The sequence below is a fragment of the Myxocyprinus asiaticus genome, chromosome 48 (genome assembly GCF_019703515.2).
Source record: "Myxocyprinus asiaticus isolate MX2 ecotype Aquarium Trade chromosome 48, UBuf_Myxa_2, whole genome shotgun sequence".
In the NCBI taxonomy this organism is placed as follows: Eukaryota; Metazoa; Chordata; class Actinopteri; order Cypriniformes; family Catostomidae; genus Myxocyprinus; species Myxocyprinus asiaticus.
In genome coordinates, this window is record NC_059391.1 from 20,482,493 (window position 1) to 20,499,988 (window position 17,496).

Consider the following 17,496-nt stretch of genomic DNA (forward strand, 5'->3'; position numbering starts at 1 on the left):
GAATTATTGCTATTTGTGGGCATTTCTTATCAAATGTTTATATATATCGGATTAATTTGATTAATTTATCGGCATATTTTATTAATTTGATTACAGATTTTAATCCGTTGACAGCCATAGTAGTTGCACGTTGAGTTTTGTTGAATTTGGTGGGAATGAAAATAGAATCTTTCTTGTCAAAATATGAAGTCATTTCATAATTTGGTAAAAGGTTGCTGAAGGCAGTAAATCCAATAAGAATTGCATTTATTTATTATTTCCAAAAGATTTGTTAATGGAAACATTAAGGACTGTTTTCATGCAAGAAACCTTGATTAACATTATAGGTAGTCTTCAAGAGAAAATAGTAAATGGCAACAAATGAGTAGTATGCCCTGATGAACACGTACAAAATGAACGTATGAAATTAACACATACGCCTTGTGAGCATGGGCGTACGTGTCTGTGTGTCTTTGATTCATGCTGTGATAAGTGAATGTGTGGGTTTGTTTTTGCAGTATTTTGGGTGGGTACATGAGCATGTACTTATAATCTTCTGTATGAACAGTTTCTAGTAAAAATGACTCAAAACCTTGTACTGCTGAACTATTGCCTCAAATGCAACATTCATTGTACAGAGCTGTCTCTAGCAGTCTAATTGGACAGCCTTTCATCCTAAGCCTCCAGGCTTTACTCAGTCACTCGGTCTTTCTCCTCTTTCCTCCCCTCCTGTCTGTCCTCTCTCCTTCATTCTTCTTTCATTCCTCTGTTGTATCCAATTTCTTATCCCTCTGTCTCTCTTTGTGTGTCCTTCTCTGTCACTTTCTCTTTCTCTCCCTCTGTCTCACCCTCATCTGTTGGTATGGCTCAGGCTGCATCATCCAGGAGGACACGTGTTCTCTGTTTTTTACTGAGTGTGGGAGGGGGTGAGCGAGTAAGGGAGGGCGGTTTGGATGTAGAGAGACTCGCATAGCATAGTCCTCACAGGGTAGACCGCATCTCTCCGAAACACACTCACAAGCCAAACACTAAAATCCTTTCAAACTACGACAGACGACAATCCTTTAGCAAAGGTAAGAACGATATCCTTACTCATTGTGATCAGATATATAAAAAATAGTAAGATCAGTCAAGAGAACTATAAATTAAGACATGAGTTGACTACTTGTTTTTTTTTTTTTGTGCAAGGTAAAGTGTATGAAGGTTTCAAAAACAAAAGGGACCTAACATTGAGCCTTGAGGCACTCCACTTCAAGAGCAATAATAGAATGACTACTCTGCACAGTGTAGTGCCCATGTCATAAGCTATGCATCAAATAGTTACAGCCTCTGCATTGGCGTGGATGGGAGGTCGACAGGTTGAATTTATTAACCCCGCAAAATAACTGCGTCATACAGGGAGGCTTTACCAAAAACAGTAAGCCAGCCGCAGTCCACCCCTAAAACAAAAGCTAAGTCCACTAACAGGTGTTCTTTCCCATCCATTGGTTTAATGCTGTACACTGTTGTGCTGAGATGTCTTTGGGTCTGTGTTATAACAGAGAAGCAGAGCTTTTGTTTTCCTCCATCTTCCTAATCTCAATAACACTTGACAGAATATCTGACGCCAGTGTGCCTGTATGGGTGCCAGCTTGCATTGAAGGCCAGAAGGTCCGTGGAACTTTCCAATGGTGGTGGTTAATCTGGAACTTTTCATGAGCCTTGACACTTTCAGTTTTAAAGGGGTGATGGATGGTGTTTGTTTGCACATGTCCTAAGATTTACATAGATTTTACTGTATTAAACTGAGATTTCTAGGTACAGCTGACATGAAATGGGTGATGCTTGCCGTTCTAATGCTTATATTTCAACCATGTGACTCACAGGTTTGTGGAAAATCGAGCAGTTAGTTTAATTACTCATGTATGGGATCATTGAAACTGCTAAGATAAAAAATAATAAGATGGCATGGTTTGAAAACAAGGATTAATAAATCAACAAGAGAGGATATCTATAAGTAAACCTTTTCAGTAGCACTCGGGCTTGTACTTTAAAAAGGAAGTTGCCAGCAAAGATGATGGTGCAAGGCTGTTTTTTTTTTTCTCCTAAGTCTCCCAGCAAGATGACAACAACTAGATGGCCCCATTTCTGGATTATATAACCATGCAACAGACTCCTTGGAAACTTTGCCATCTCTGTCTTATAAAACCCATTCCTCCTGGAAGCTTTTCCTGTTAGAACTCTTGTGCTTTTCCTCTACTAAGCTAAAAGAAGATTGTCCAATAAAAGTATTTTCTGTGTGTGTTAGCCACACTTTAGTAGGAACTCTAACTTTGGCATGAGTTTTTATATAAAGAATGTCATTTAAAGAGGATTTTGAAAAACGCTTGGAACTTTTCAATAAAACATCTCTTTGTAAGAGGCCTGCCTTGGGTCAGGTTTGCATTTTTGATATAGTGACGTGGGTGGGGGGGTGGGGTTTACTGAATTTTATTGCCCAGGTCAGCATGCTTGCTCTGAGATTTTTCTGAATACCGAATATTATGTATAGCTGAATTACAAATGGATCTTGTTTTGTACTGATAGATGGGGCCCGGATTGTTCTGGAACTTTACATCCAAGACTAGCTGCACGGTTCCACAGAGCCTGCTGCAGACAATGTACGTAGTTCCGCCCGTAACAGAGGTTCTAACTTTTCTTTTCCGTTTTTAGCATTCATCCCCTTCATTTTTATGTCCGTCTTTTTGCTTGTGAATTCCATGGCCAGTTGTTGTGTCTGACCGCACCTTGATTTGTCGAAGCAGTGAGCTGAGCAGTGTGTCAAACAAGGTCAAGTGTCAATACCCAATCATTATTCAGTCCTGGATCATAACTCATAAATCATTGGCCAATCGCTGTAGATTGTTCCAGCCTTGAGTCATCAACCGCCCTCTTCATATAGATTTAAACGTTCAGTCTGATTTACATTAAAGAGAAGATAACATTTATCATCTAAGTCACATGTCCAGCACATTTGGATCTGAATTCTGATGTTGAGAAGACTTTGAATTAGTCTTAAGGCCGAAACATACAGCATGCAAGTATGTGAACGCTGATGGTTCGGAACGCAAGCATGCATCGCTTTCTCAATGTTGCCTCAAGGGGCGCTGTAGCGGACATTAGTGTAAACTGTCTTGTATGGTGTTTTCTATTTCAAGCCTACCACTGTCATGGCAGAGCAGGAGTTTGAAGAGAATATTGCTGAGCAAGCAAGGTAAAGTCAATATATTTAAGGCAACCTACCTGAATAATAATATCCAGCTTAATCACACAGACATTTGAAGGTAACTATATTGCCCCCTTGAGTTTGTTACTGCCACAGTAACAAAAGAATGCTGTTGTTCAATCTGCGTACGCATTTTTGTATATGTATGACCTAGTTTGCCATTTTTCCATAAAAAAATTTTTATACTGGGGCATAAATAATTTTAATGTTATCCTATTCAGAGGGGCCTAAATATCTTAATTTGCCTCCTGTAATCCTTGACCTCCAATGCCCCCAGTTCAGTTTATAATCGACTGAATCACATGACACCAATTCCACATTAATGAACTATGATAAATTAAAAATCTCCATGAGTAATTTGAGTGCACCTGAGTGAAGAAAGCCATTATGAGCTAGATTTTCTGATTTTTTTTTTTAATTCTATTCTGACCTAAATAGGTGCGCAGCTGTGATAAATGCCTTGGAAGGGGGAAAGATAGCCTCATAAAATCTTTTATATGCAGGTTATTAATCAAAATGGATGAAGAGCCATTATGGAACCATTAATCTTTCGATTTAATACATTCCATTTGAGGCAGACGAAACCACACCTAACATCCCTGCATTGGTTTCTCAATGATCCATACAGTAGAAACCAGCTATAAGGAAAAGTTTCAGCCAGGTTACTGTACTTTTGGCAACATTAAAAAAAGCCTTATTGAGGGCCACATACCAGCTCACCTTCTGTCAGCAATGGGCAACTCCTGACAAGAGGACATGTGAGGAGCTGGAAACATTGCTATCAGGGCGTCTCTGACACCCTTAGAGCCAGATAACACTGATTGGTTCGGATGTTATACAGAATCCCACTGGAGGTGTGAAGTGAGCTCTGTGAGGGGTCGAGATTACCATGAGTTTTCACAAGTCTGACTGCTGCTTTTCTCTCTCGAGTTTAATGCAAGGCATGTTTTGCTTTTACCCAATAGCTCAAGGTATGCATTAATGCACCATTGTAATATATTTGTTCTGTGTACGTAAGATGATCCAAGACATCTTCTTCCTGGAACCATCTGTTTCAATGTTTCTCATTCCTGGTCTGGAGAACTCCTAGCAATCCACATTTTGGTAATCTCCTGTAAAGGGATAGTTTATTTTAACTGCTAAATTAAATTTAATCACAGCCTGATCTCATGAACACTACGTGACAGAGGAAAAATTTTTGCAAAATGAAATTACGTGCTTCATTACACATTTCGCAGTAGTTACCCATTGAAATGTCCAGCGAGGGGTGCCAAAAGCAAGTGAAATGGTGTCGTAACCATACGAGGTTTTTAAGGTGAATTTTAGAAGTTTTAGTGAGTAAAAAATACCTTCCTAACCTAAAACTTTAACCTAAACCTAACAAATAGTGTCCTAAAAGCAAATGCGACATGGAAAGCACATTTTCTGAACCAACCACATTATTTTGTTTTCGCTTCTACTTTTGTCCGTGTCAGCTTGTGTGCTTTGCTGTGCTCGAACCATGGTCTTCTGTGTCCAAAGTCCAACGCTCTTTTACATGAGCGGCCGCACAAGCTAATCTCATTGGAATAAGTGTGTAAATGTAGGTGGGTCTGTAATACAAGAGTTAAAAATATATAGTTTTTCAAATGATGCCGTGTTTCGATATTATAACACCAGTGTGTGAGTAATAGAGTGAAAAATAAGTGTTAATAAAGTCTTAATCAGCCATTGGAGTCATGATTTGTGTTAAAGTGAATAAAAAGTACAGTTGTTGTTGCGTCAAATGTAAAGTAACCTATTTGTACCTTTAATTCAAATAAAAAAATGAAACTTGTTCTGTCATAGTGTGTGGTTCTTGGTAAAGAAAAACATGAAAGTATATAAATAAGAAATGAATATATCATGTTGAGTTTAAAAGAGCTCAAATCCAAGGTAACGTCTGGAATAAATTACCTCCGTTTTAAAAATGTATCACGAGGAGGACATGGCACGCTGAATCAGGTTCCTTAAAGTGACCATTGTATGTACCCTTAACAGTCTTATGGAAGGGCCCTTCGGAAAGGATTCTGCTGCTCACTTTCATTTAGAATGACCCTTTGAGTGGCGTTCCCTTCCCTTTAAAGGTGCAAGAATGCAGTGTTGGGGGTACTCCAGAACCAGTATTGGGAAACACTGGCTTATTTACTGTGAGCGAGTTGTGTTTTTGTGCATGTTTTGAGTGTGTCTTGGTTTGTTGATGTGAACAAAAAGACCATTTGATGCTTTACCCCATTTCATTTTCCGTCATCCTCAACATTTGACTTCATAAAGTGGATCATTGTAGAGTCTTGTCCTTCAGTGGCTGAGAAATTATACACACAAGAAGAACAAGGTGATCATTCATGCTATAAAAATCACCAACCACAGAGAAAAGTTAGCTAGCAGTGAGGTCAGGCTAGTTTCCAGTGGGCATAAGTTATTTGTCTGGACTTTTGGCTTTTTCAAGGGAGCAACAAGTGCTCCTTAAAAAACACTTCTGCTCTGATATCTTCCTGCTAAAAAGACCAGCATGCTATTCCAGGCTGGTTTATACTGGATAGTGCAGGTTTGGTGTCTAGCTGTGCTGTTTAGCAGCAAAAAATGCTGGTCAACCAGCATAGTCTCTCAGGTGAAACTTATTGACCAAGGAAGTCTTGATGGTTAAGCTAGTTAAGTCCTAAACACACCAAATGCTGGTAACCATCAATGCTAGTCCTTTTAACAAGACTCTACTGCCTCCACATTAACATGCTTTTTATCACCAAAGATTAGATCATTTTCTTTTTCTTTTGCTGGAATATTTAATTCTGCCAGCATGTGGGTGGTACTTAGCACTCTTTGCACATTGTGTGAAAAGCAATTTTTCTTCTGCGTACCTCATGTTAGCATCCATAGGGCTAATTAAAACTTTGTACATCCACCACTTGTCCAACCTTACAGTGATGCCAAGGAGACTGTAATGCTCAAATTTTTGACACAGTTATGTGCCAAGGTACTTAGTCAAACTGATTTGCGTTCAGAGTGTAATGTGCGAACAACATAAACACACTGTCCTAACCCAGTTACCAGGTATTGATTGAATTTAGACTTCAGTTTGAACGGACCTATTGATTTGGTGTTTGACAGATACTCTTCCTATGGCCTTTTCTGTGTTGTCATATTCCCATAAGGCCCCCACACATACTTTTTGTCACTGTGCAGGGTTATGTATGTACCAGCACTGGCTGATGTTGTCTACTCAACCTGAGAGCACTCAATGTTGGAACACATATAGATTAATGATCTTTTAGCATGCTGTAAACATATCTAAGAGTGATCACATTATTTTGGTCACCACGGCACCCTGGCTTTTGTAATACTGCAGTTAGCATTGGCAGAAAAAGAAAAGGGAAAGATAAAGGTTATCCAAATCCCTGAAGATAGCAGGGGCGACAACTGGCATTACTAAAGGTTGCCATAGCAACACAGATGGGTGCAGAACCCATAAAAAAACAAAAGCATAAATCTCTGTGAACAAGAGGCCAGGTTCACTGTTTATGTGATATTTGACATGACCATATTTATAATCTCTTTATAGTTTTTAGTATAATAGAAATGTTCCCTCATTTCCAGAATACAGGTCAAAATATTTTGTGAGCCAGCATTAATTAAATGGAATGATAAATTTCACTGAAAGGCAATGTAACTTTTAGAACTTATTAGGCACAAATGAGAGAAGGGCAATGGACCCTTTTCACAGCCTGTCTGCATTTCTGCCTTATTTAGCAGCATAAATCTAGCAAACTTTTTATCTTTTTTATCTTTTTATTTGTTTTGTTTTTTATTTAATTATATAATGTAATAATAGTCATGTAAATAATTAATTATATGTGTAATTAATAATTATCTTTATATTATAAATTATTAATAATTAAATACTATTGTATTATTTATATTATACTATTATACTAATATTATATAAAGAATGAAATCTTTGTGTTAGTTTCGATGGGGTCTCAAATACAGTTACAAATGCCAGTGCAATAATTTTGTCATTTTTTTGACATTCAATTAGGCACTGTCTTCTGACTGTCGTAATCCACACAATCCATTCCCTCCCCCCCCCCCTTTTAGGAAAGTTGTAGAAATGTAAGAGTGGATTTATTTTCCTTTGCTGTTGGAGCAAATGGGAATGCAAAAATAATATTTGCTGTCGTCCATTCACCTCTATAAAAGTTTACACAGCTACAGTTTACATTGGCTTTCCAAACACGCATATGTGAAAAGAGTCCATTCTACGCTGTTTGTGCTGTGGGCATGAATGATACCTCAAATTGTGCAGCTTGTTGAGAAGAGGTTCGGTATTACTTTTCTAAGTAATCAGAGTTATTATTTTTACCCTGTGGTCAATAAAATGGGTGGAAAATTTGGGACTTGTTTAGGGACCAGAATATAAAGACGTGGTCTCTGTTAACAAGGGCCAATTAGCAAGTTAGCAACCACCCACAACACGCTAACAATCACACAGCAATGCGCTAAACCACTCAGAACACTTTAGGAACCCTGGCAACCACCCACAACACCCTGGTGGTGGTGACTTTTTTACAGCAAGCACCACTCAAATTTTCTTCAGAAAATGTAAAATGTTACTTCTATTATAGCGTAGCAAAACAGAGTGAGCGCATGTGGTGGAATTGCTATGCCCGATTACTCTTGTCTAATGGTCTAATAATGATCTGAGAAAGGTCAATGGATGTGAGGAAGGAAAGGCAAGACAGATAAACAGAGAGAGCGTGACAGAGAGCGAGAAAGGGAGGGAGAAAGAAAGGGCAATCGAGAGTATTGTGGTCATGTCTAACCCTTGTTATAATCACCTCCTAGGAGGTGTTATGTAACCAAAATATTCATTCCCTGCAGGGCCCTGAATCATTCTGTCCATTCACGTCCGAGGGTTTGATTTACACTGCCCATGATTCCAAATTCATGCAGCGCTTGGGATTGACAGGAAATAAGAGTGGACTGACTTCTCTGTTGACAAAGTGTTCTGGTATTTCAATTCAGAGATTCGGGTACTCTGAGTTCTAAGAGAAATATAGATTAAAGTGCTCTGCTTTCTCTTGTGTAAAGGTGCAGCAATCTGCAATAAATATTTGATTCATAATCTTGTTTATGCAGAATGCGGAGCTCATTTTCACTGCAATAATATTTTTATGGATGGCAAGAACGTTAACTTTGTAAATGTTACGAAAGGATATCCATGACTTCGCTATTGTTGTTGGCTGTACTAGCATGCTAGTTATATAATACCATTAAAGCTATGATAAATGTATTCTTTCTTAAGCACTGCCTGCATGCATGTCTGCAAAATTAGCAGACACGCATGTATAGCTTTAGCAATACTATAAAGGCAAATAAGTTAGTACTGGACTGTTGCTGCTCTTTATTAGCTTAACATTGCGTTATCAGAGTCATAAAAGGAAAAATATAGACACGTATTACTGGATTGTGGTATGTCATAGGCAGTGAAGGATACATCTGGCTTTCAAAATCAAGAAGATCTCAGTAGACAGGATGTTGCATAAACATTGGATTTATTTCAGAGTGCCGGGTTGCCTCCCTACCTCAACGTATATGGCTTGCGAAGGCAGTATTTTTCAGTTTTCGGACACAGCCAACAATAGAGTGCAAGTCTGGTTCCGGAAGTTAAAATCCCATTCATTTTCTCCATAAGCAAATACATTTTTAATGATAGCTTATGAACCTTTAAATACCTACCGGATCTCTGTGGTTGTTAATCAATGGTATAAGTTAATGTTTGAGCCATTAGTTTGCATTATTTAAAAAAAAAACAAAAAAAAAAAAAACAATTGTGCTTATTTGCAGAATTCCTGCTGAAGAAATTCACTACCTATATCGCTGAACAGAAAAGATCCACTTACAGTATCAAGTCGGTCTTGCTACATGCTCAAACTACTTGTATATTTGTATATATCTGTATATTTTGTAATAAAATTAAAATTCTATACTTTATAATCAACAATTTTAAATCAATAGTTCAATATTTTTCATTGTTTTTAATTTGATTATGACATTTGCAATGCTTCATGGGATTGTAGTTCATTCACTCATGAAAGTACACAGTCTTGTACCTTTGCCTTTTTGTCCAATTTTCAAATAGCTCTCTGCATCAAATCAAAGTCTGTATTGTTGTGATTCACCTCGCAGAAAGTGGATTGGCACTGCTGCGCTATCTTGAAACTGTGTGTGTTGCACTAAAGAACGCTGGTAACCATAAAAATATCATTCTAAAAATCAGACAAAGCAAGAAAACCGAATTTACATGACTTTTAAAAAATCTCTCTTTTTTATATCAACGCGTTGAACATACATGTGCACATTGAATAAGCCACCAGATCAGCTGTAAAGGTGTTTACATGCAGAGCAAAATTGAGATAGTATGGGCAAAAATCTATGTACATTGATTTGAACAGATCTGTTAACATTTTAAGTACAAAATATGCAAAATTACGATAATTTAAAATGCCTTGTAAACACGGTTTTCTTGCGTTGTTGGGTTTTCAGAAAGAGCTAATTTTTGATTGCTATTAGCATTTTGTTGAGCATGTAAACACACTCAGTGATGGAGCTTCCATGCATGAGCTGACTGACTTCAGCCACACAGCTTGAGTTTAATTAGTGCATAATGGAAAAGTATATTGCTTTTCCAGTCAAAACCTGATCCATCAACAGATACCTTCAGATAAACTGTTAGCTAGCTTCCTCCAGTGTCACACTTGATCATGTGTTCCTGGTGATTGACATTTGGACAGAAATGTTTGTACATTATTGTCTCATCATGAACCTAACCACCTCCAAAAAGCATTGAAGTCATGTTCACAATGCCACCACACTTCACAGAGACCCATTTTTAAGTCCAAGAAACCCCATAACTTCATGTACTTTTATATGGTTTGGAGATAGATCAGGACCCCTGCTAAAAATGTAGCTAAAACCAGTTTCTGGTTTTACATAGGGTGTCTCAATCTGCTCCCTAGCTCACTAGGAAGTACACTGGCCAGGGAGTCAGCCATTTCTAGGGATGAGCAGCAAACCACCTTAAGCTGGTTTAAGATGGTTTTCTGCAGGGTAATGTGCCATTTTTGACAATTACTTTATATTTGCACACTGCTGCTTGGGTAATATTACAATATTGGAGCAATATGAACAATATTTGATTGGAATTTGGTGTGCTGTTTAGGAGCCATGTTAATCTCAGGTGTATGTTGCCATGGTGATTGCAGGTTGCTCTCCAGGATGGCTGGCATGAAGGATCAGCATTTCACTGAAGAGAAACCACTACTGCCAGAATCCAGGGGACAGGAAACAGAGATGGTGAGTGACTATGTCTGCTTGGCTAAATATAGTGTACTGGTTAAAATGTGCCCTGTTTTTAGGCAAGAGAACAATAAATATATAAATAAAATGGACGTGTGCGTGTGTGTGTGTGCATGATAGAGGATTTATCCACCCTCACCAAGTAGCACATTTCATCTTGATGCACACATGTGTATTAAGCTAATCTGACATGAAAAGCATGACATATCTGTAATGCCAGTAGAAATAAATGGCTTCAAACATATCAGTATAAATTTGGAATGGGATACTGGGTAACGCAGTTTGTGATTTGTATTCATATAATAATAAAAAAAAATAATTTAAATGTGGTGCATTGTCTTCTTAATCTTTAATCAAAATGTAATCATTTGCTTATCTTTTCTGGTAATGTCACTTAGGTCATGCAAGCTATTGGATAATGTTAACCAATAGCCAGATAGCTAGTTGTTTTAGTAAACTCGCATTCAGTCGTGGATCTATTCTGGTACAGAACGCCCACTTTTCACGATTCATTTAATTACAATGGATAGAATTAAAGGGATAGTCCACCCAAAAATGAAAATTATTTCATAATTTACTCACTCTTATGCCATCCCAGATGTGTATGACTTTCTTTCTTCTGTAGAACACAAATTAAGGTTTTTAGAAGAATATTTCAGCTCTGTAGGTCCATACAATGCAAGTGAATGGTGACCAAAACTTTGAAGGTCCAAAAAGCACATAAAGGCAGCATAGAATTCATTCATACGACTCCAGTGTTTTAACCTATATCAGGGGTATTCAGTTAAATTTCCAAGAGGTCTGGTCTCGACATTTCCATCCCACCAAAGGTCCGGGCAATAATAACATATTTCGTAGCCTGACTAATGACAATGAGTAAGAAATGCAATTTTTTTGGAATAGTTATTATACATTTCCAAGTTGGCAGCAATAGTATTTTGTAAAATGAGAAAAAAATTATAAATCATAAATCAACTGTCAAAAAGTCTCTTAAGAACTGGTCAAGAATGAGGACATTATGGCCCAAAGACAACCAATGTAGTGGACTATGGGTGATCTACCATATATATATATGTATATATATATATATATATATATATATATATATATATATATATATGAAAGATACTGTATGGGGGTTCAGGGGTAACCCCTGAGAGAAAATGTAGGTAATGTATAATGAACCATTTTTATATTTTCCTAAAAATGCAAATCTACCAAAAACAAACAATGTACATCTAAATAGTGCAGTTTAAAAATACTGTTTGCTATAGTTAAGTATAAATGGGCTGACAATCAATAATGGAATTGTTTTTAATTTTAAGCAGAGAACTCATAATTTCAAAGTTTTTGCTCTTTCTTGCCAACCATGCCAGAGATGGTTATCGCTGATTAATTTACACAACATTTAAATAAAAATCTCTGTTTATTATCAATAGACTCGAAAAATGTTGATTAATAAAGCTAATTTTAGACGGAAAAAAATCATTTCTAGTCTAAAGGCGCTCTGGAACCACAATAAATTGTCCTGTCACAAACCTTGCTTAGCTGAACCGTCGGAGTCGTATCAGACACATGAAGAATGTTTCTACTTCATTTTTGTTTTCTGCAGTGTATTTTAGCAAAATATTCTGGGATCCATCTACTATATCGCTGCTCACTGTATTTCTCCGCTATGTTGTACTGTCGATAAAGAACTGCATCTGCAGCTCTACTATGCGGCGCCTCATGTCGCGGTCTGGGGGAGAGAGGCAACATGTGCGGAGCACGAGAGGGCTTAAATGAAGCGTGTTCGGCGATAGAGAAAAATATTCAAAGGTATAGCGCTGAAAGATCAGTGCTATCTACACCCTGGAGCACTTGCGGTGTGCACAGCTCCGTTGTTTTGTCGCGCTACTAACCTAAAGTGTAGAAACGGTGAGATGGGGCAACCATTATCATGATGTCTCGCGGTCCACTAATTGGTGACCTTTGATCTATATCTTCAGAAGCGATATAAGTGTGGGTGAGAATTAGATCAATATTTAAATCCTTTTTTAGTATATATCTCTACTTTCACTTTCACATTCTTCTTTAATTTTTGGCGATTCACATTCTTCGTGCATTTTGCCACCTACTGGTCAGTCAAAGGTGCCGATTTATAGTAAAAAAAAAAAAGGCTTTTTGGAACTTCCAAGTTTTGTTCACCATTCACTTTGAATAGACCTACAGAGTTGAGATATTCTTCTAAAAATCTTCATTTGTATTCAGCAGAAGAAAGTCATACACATCTGGGATGGCATGAGGGTGAGTAAAAGAGAGAATTTTCATTTGTGGGTGTACTATCCTTTAAGTACAACCGTAAATGTTTTCTTTCTTTTAGTTGAATATCCAGTTTTACTCAGAAATGCATCACATTATGGAAGTAAAATGGGTTACGAACAGCAGTTCACGTTGACTTTAATAATAGACATACAAGTGATAATAATAATTTGAAATCTATTTATTATGATTACATTTCATGCTGTAATTATCAAATTAAATCAATATAGGGAACCAATCGAACGACAGAAAGTGAGTGGAAATCGTGTTTGTAACTTATTTTACCATTGATCCACATATCACACAATATTATCCATACATATCATCATACTTTCTTCAAATACAGCTTCTCAACTTGCCCACTATTTCCTCCAATCCTGTAGAGGGTGCTGTTTGAAGTAGCATGCTGTAACTAGTATTTGTGTCTGTGTGTAACGTGGCAGGCCAAAGGACAGTGTGTGCACGCGCTGCCCTCTGCTACGCCCTGCCCCAACTCAGCACGCCCCCCCAAACGCTGGCATGCGATCGCCCGACACTGGCTCGGCATGACGCGCCGTCGGACCAGCGGGTACATCTCGGTAGGCTGATTACTGCACAGACCATGTCCACCCCTCCAACTCTAAAGGGAAACTCATTTCTGTCAAACCTCTGTCCTTAGTCAACTTAGACTAAGTTCATCTTTATCAGAAAAGACCTGATATTTGTTTTTTTCTGATTTAAGGAATATATTCAGGGATTTTAAATTATGATGATTGCAGCATAAGTATTCTGTTTGGCATAACATCTTTGCTTCATAGCATTCACATCATTTAAAAAGCATAGTTCATTCAAATATGAAAATTCTGTTATAATTTACTCACACTCTTGTTGGTCAAAACGCATATGAGGTTTTTCCTCTGTGGAACATGATGTAAGGCATACTGTTTTGGAACAACATGAGAGTGAGTAAATGTTGACAGAAATTTACATTTTGTGTGAACTATCCCTTTTAAGAAATATTTCAGTTTCAATACAATTTAAGCTCAATCAACAACATTTGTGGCATAATACTGATTACCAAAAAATAAATATTTCTACTCGTGCCACCTTTTCTTTTAAAAAAAAAAAGCAAAAATCAAGGTTACACTGAGGTACTTACAATGGAAGTGAATGGGTTCAATTTTTGGAGGGTTAAAAGGCAAAAATCTAAAGCTTATAATTTTATAAAACACATACATTAATTTTTCTGATAAACTTGTGTATTTGAGCTGTAAACTTGTTTAAATTGTCAATTTAGGGTTTTAGGGTTTACAGCGTTGTCGCCATGGCTACAAAGTTGTAAAATTGGCTATAACTTTACACAGAAAAGGTTAGTAAGAGATTTTAATCACACTAAAATAATGTTAACATGCATATTGTTTACGTCTTGTGGCTACTTTTTAAACAGTATTTAAATGTTTACAGATTGGCCCCACTGTAAACCAGAATTTTGATTATTTTCGAAAAAGGAGGGACAAGCTGAAATTAATTTTTGTGGTAATCAACATTGTCACAAATGCTGTTGATTGAGCCTAACTTGTAATAAGCCTGGAATATTCCATTAACCAATAATCTCTGGATTTCCTGTAACAGTTTGTTTTGCACAAACTAAATGCTTTTCAGCAAAACCTGTTTCAGCAGCACCCACATCACCATTTGACAGGTTTGTAAAAAGCACTTAACAGAAAGCATAAATGCATAGGCAAGTGTCATAAGTAGGTTCTTCAAAAAGGAAGTGGCACATTTGGTTGTTTACCTACAAGAGTGCCCTCTTTTGCAATTCCGGTGTACTGCAGTGTTTTGAATCCTTAAAAAGGAGTGACACCTGCTGGTCCGACATTATAACTGCTTTTACCATTCTTCTGCCATCTCTCAACACCTTGATCTGCATGCACTAATGTCTTTCTTTAGGTTTGTTGCTTTCTTCCAGCTTCTGCCAGTCTGCACAAGAATCACAGATTCTTGCTTTACCAAAATGGATGCTTTGCTTCAATCTAATGTAGACTGTAGTCATGCCTCTTTGCATTTGAAAAGAATAAGATGGAGTTTTATGGTTTTTCCTACTGTGGGATAAAATATGTTGTAGTTTAGCACAAAGAACAAAATGAACTCCAGTGACCAAGACCAAGTCATGTTTTCGAACTGTTCTTTCACAATGTTTCTTAACCCACTTAACTTTTATTCCATTGCACACTGTTCTCCCTGCTGAGAAAAAAACATCTTAAACCAGCCTAATCTTGTTTGCTGACCTTAATTGGTCTTCCAACCTGGTCAGTCTGGTCTCTCTTACTGGTTTTAGAAGCTGGGAGACCAACCAGACCATTTGAAGACCAGCTAAACACCAGCTTGGCCAGACTGGGAGACCAGCTAGACCATCTTAAACCAGCTAAGACCAATCGTTTTTTTCCCCCTCAGCAGGGCTTTCAAAATGCTTACCATTATACCTCAATGTGTAATGCTGTTAAACAGGTCTCATATCAGCAGCAAAGCAATTGCAGCCTGCACGTTTTAACTTATTTTCCACAAATAGCTGCCGATCTGATGCCAGCAAAGCCACCCACACTAACCTTGTCTAGTGAAACTAAAACTCTCATATCGGTCTAAAACACCAGCACAAGGTAACTTGTCTTTCTTCACGTTGCGGGACCTTGCAGAGTGTTGCTCCAGTAAAATATTGCTTATTTTACTGTGATAAAACATGTTAAAAACATGCTGAAGGCTTTGATAAAACTGGACTTTTGTGTTCCTGCAGGAAAACTGTGAGACCTTCATTGCTGCAGGAGATTGGAAGGTACAGTAACTCTTCCCTGTGCACACTTGATGTTGACGTATGACTTGCATTTAACCAGCCTACCCCTAGAGGGAATTTAAGCCAGGCTTTCCGCATCACCACAGCAAAGCTATGTCAGATTTAAAATGGTGTGGCTGACATTGCCTCATTATTTCAGTCGAATATAAACTCCCTTTTGGCTTAATATAAATGCATTTTTGGTTGATTGCTTTGGATGTGGATAAAGACAATGTATTGTTTGTCTTGGCCACAAAGAGGAATGTGCTGACAATTCTAGTTAATGAGAGATGGTAGATAAGACAGAGAGAGCGTGAGAGAGAGAAAGCAAGAGATGGCGGCGGCACTGTTGTGACCTCCTCATTCTAGATTCAATCAATATCTTCTTTGGTATGCAGAGAGCAACCTGCAGTTTCAGTTTTGTACCAGTCATATGACAGATTATTTTATGACAGCCATGAATTTTAAACCTCAAAGCTGAAGTGTGTAATTTCTGCTCCACTAGCGCTATGAAACAGAATTGCAGAAATAAACATTGTTTTCAAACAGCTTTCCTGAATACTTCCCCCATCTGCCAAAGTTCAAACAAGCAATCAATTCCTGATGGATAAAATCAAGCACCGCCCTTCTTTTTTTTTTTTTTTTCTCATTTCCTGTCTTACTCGGAAATATGCAGACTGATCTCACAGTTAAAAAAAAAGGGTTCACTTGTGTCCTTGAAATCCTTGAAAACCTGGAATTTTGCAATGCAGTTTTCCAGTCATGGAAAAGTCATGGAAAATTAGAAAAATACGTAAATGTCCTGGAAAATAATTGTTGGAAAAAAAATGTTTGATTGTGTCGCTGACAAGGTTTTTTTTTTTTTTTTGACAAGTATTAATATAGTGCATTTTTTGGTTTTCTTGTTTCAACACTGCTGTAGTGTAAACTAGAGCCCAACCGATATGGGATTTTTGAGACCGATTTATAGGGGGAAATTCACCGATTACTGATATGGTGGCCAATATAGCAAATTTTTTAACTGGAATGAAAACAGACCTTTTCTATGTGGATTGTTCACCGATTTTGCACTGATATGACTTTGCAAAGGTACTCAGAAGGCTGCTTTCTTAAACAAATATTTTTATCAAAGAATATTTGACATTATTATTATACATTGTCAACAAATTCTAGAAATGAACACTGAGAAAATAAAGAATAAATAAAAATACAATAAATAGCTTAATAAACATCAGTACTGTACGTTTAGTATCAGTCAGTTGCTGACCATTAAAATAAAGAATACATTCAAATACAATAAATAGCTAAATAATCATCAGTAGTACTGTTTAGTATCAGTCAAATGCTGACTATATTAATACTGCCAGTCAATTATTGGCAGGTTGTAAAACAAGAAGCATTTACACCTGCCGAGACAAGAGAAAAACAGCGGCAGCGGTGTTACACCATATTCTGCTATACAAGTTCAGGGGAAACTTTCAATGGTGGAAAACCTTTTAAATATTACATCTGATAAATGCAACAACTGGAATTGTTCGGTTGAAGGGGGTACCAAACTGTGAATCCTGAACAAAACAGTTTGATGAATACATGTTTACACATTAGCTTCCACTCAGCTGATAAGCAATGAAAGTAGCTACGTGGTTAGCTAGTTAGCTATAAGCTCATTGTCACAGAGAGCAAAAGATGGACCAGCATTGCATCTCACCAACTAGGTAACAGCGTAGCAAGGAATCAACACTCAACAGACACAATCCACCACCGCACTGTTGTTTACTGAGCTGCAAAAAGA

General features: G+C 37.5%; 1 protein-coding gene across 5 annotated transcripts in view; it reads left to right on the top strand.

Moving 5' to 3' along the window:
- Positions 1 to 941: 941 nt before the first annotated feature.
- The window catches only part of LOC127437402 (protein NDRG4), a 47,934-nt gene continuing 31,379 nt past the window's right edge, over positions 942 to 17,496 (top strand). The window contains exons 1-5 of one of the 5 annotated variants that reach the window (XM_051692251.1): positions 949 to 1,052; positions 2,545 to 2,618; positions 10,504 to 10,594; positions 13,342 to 13,476; positions 15,669 to 15,707. In XM_051692251.1, coding sequence (XP_051548211.1) covers positions 2,545 to 2,618; positions 10,504 to 10,594; positions 13,342 to 13,476; positions 15,669 to 15,707 — 339 coding nt within the window. In that variant the 5' untranslated portion in view covers positions 949 to 1,052. Of the gene's footprint in view, positions 1,053 to 2,544; positions 2,619 to 10,503; positions 10,595 to 13,341; positions 13,477 to 15,668; positions 15,708 to 17,496 lie in introns of all 5 variants that reach the window. The other 4 variants (XM_051692252.1, XM_051692253.1, XM_051692254.1 and 1 more) reach the window with 4 other exon arrangements.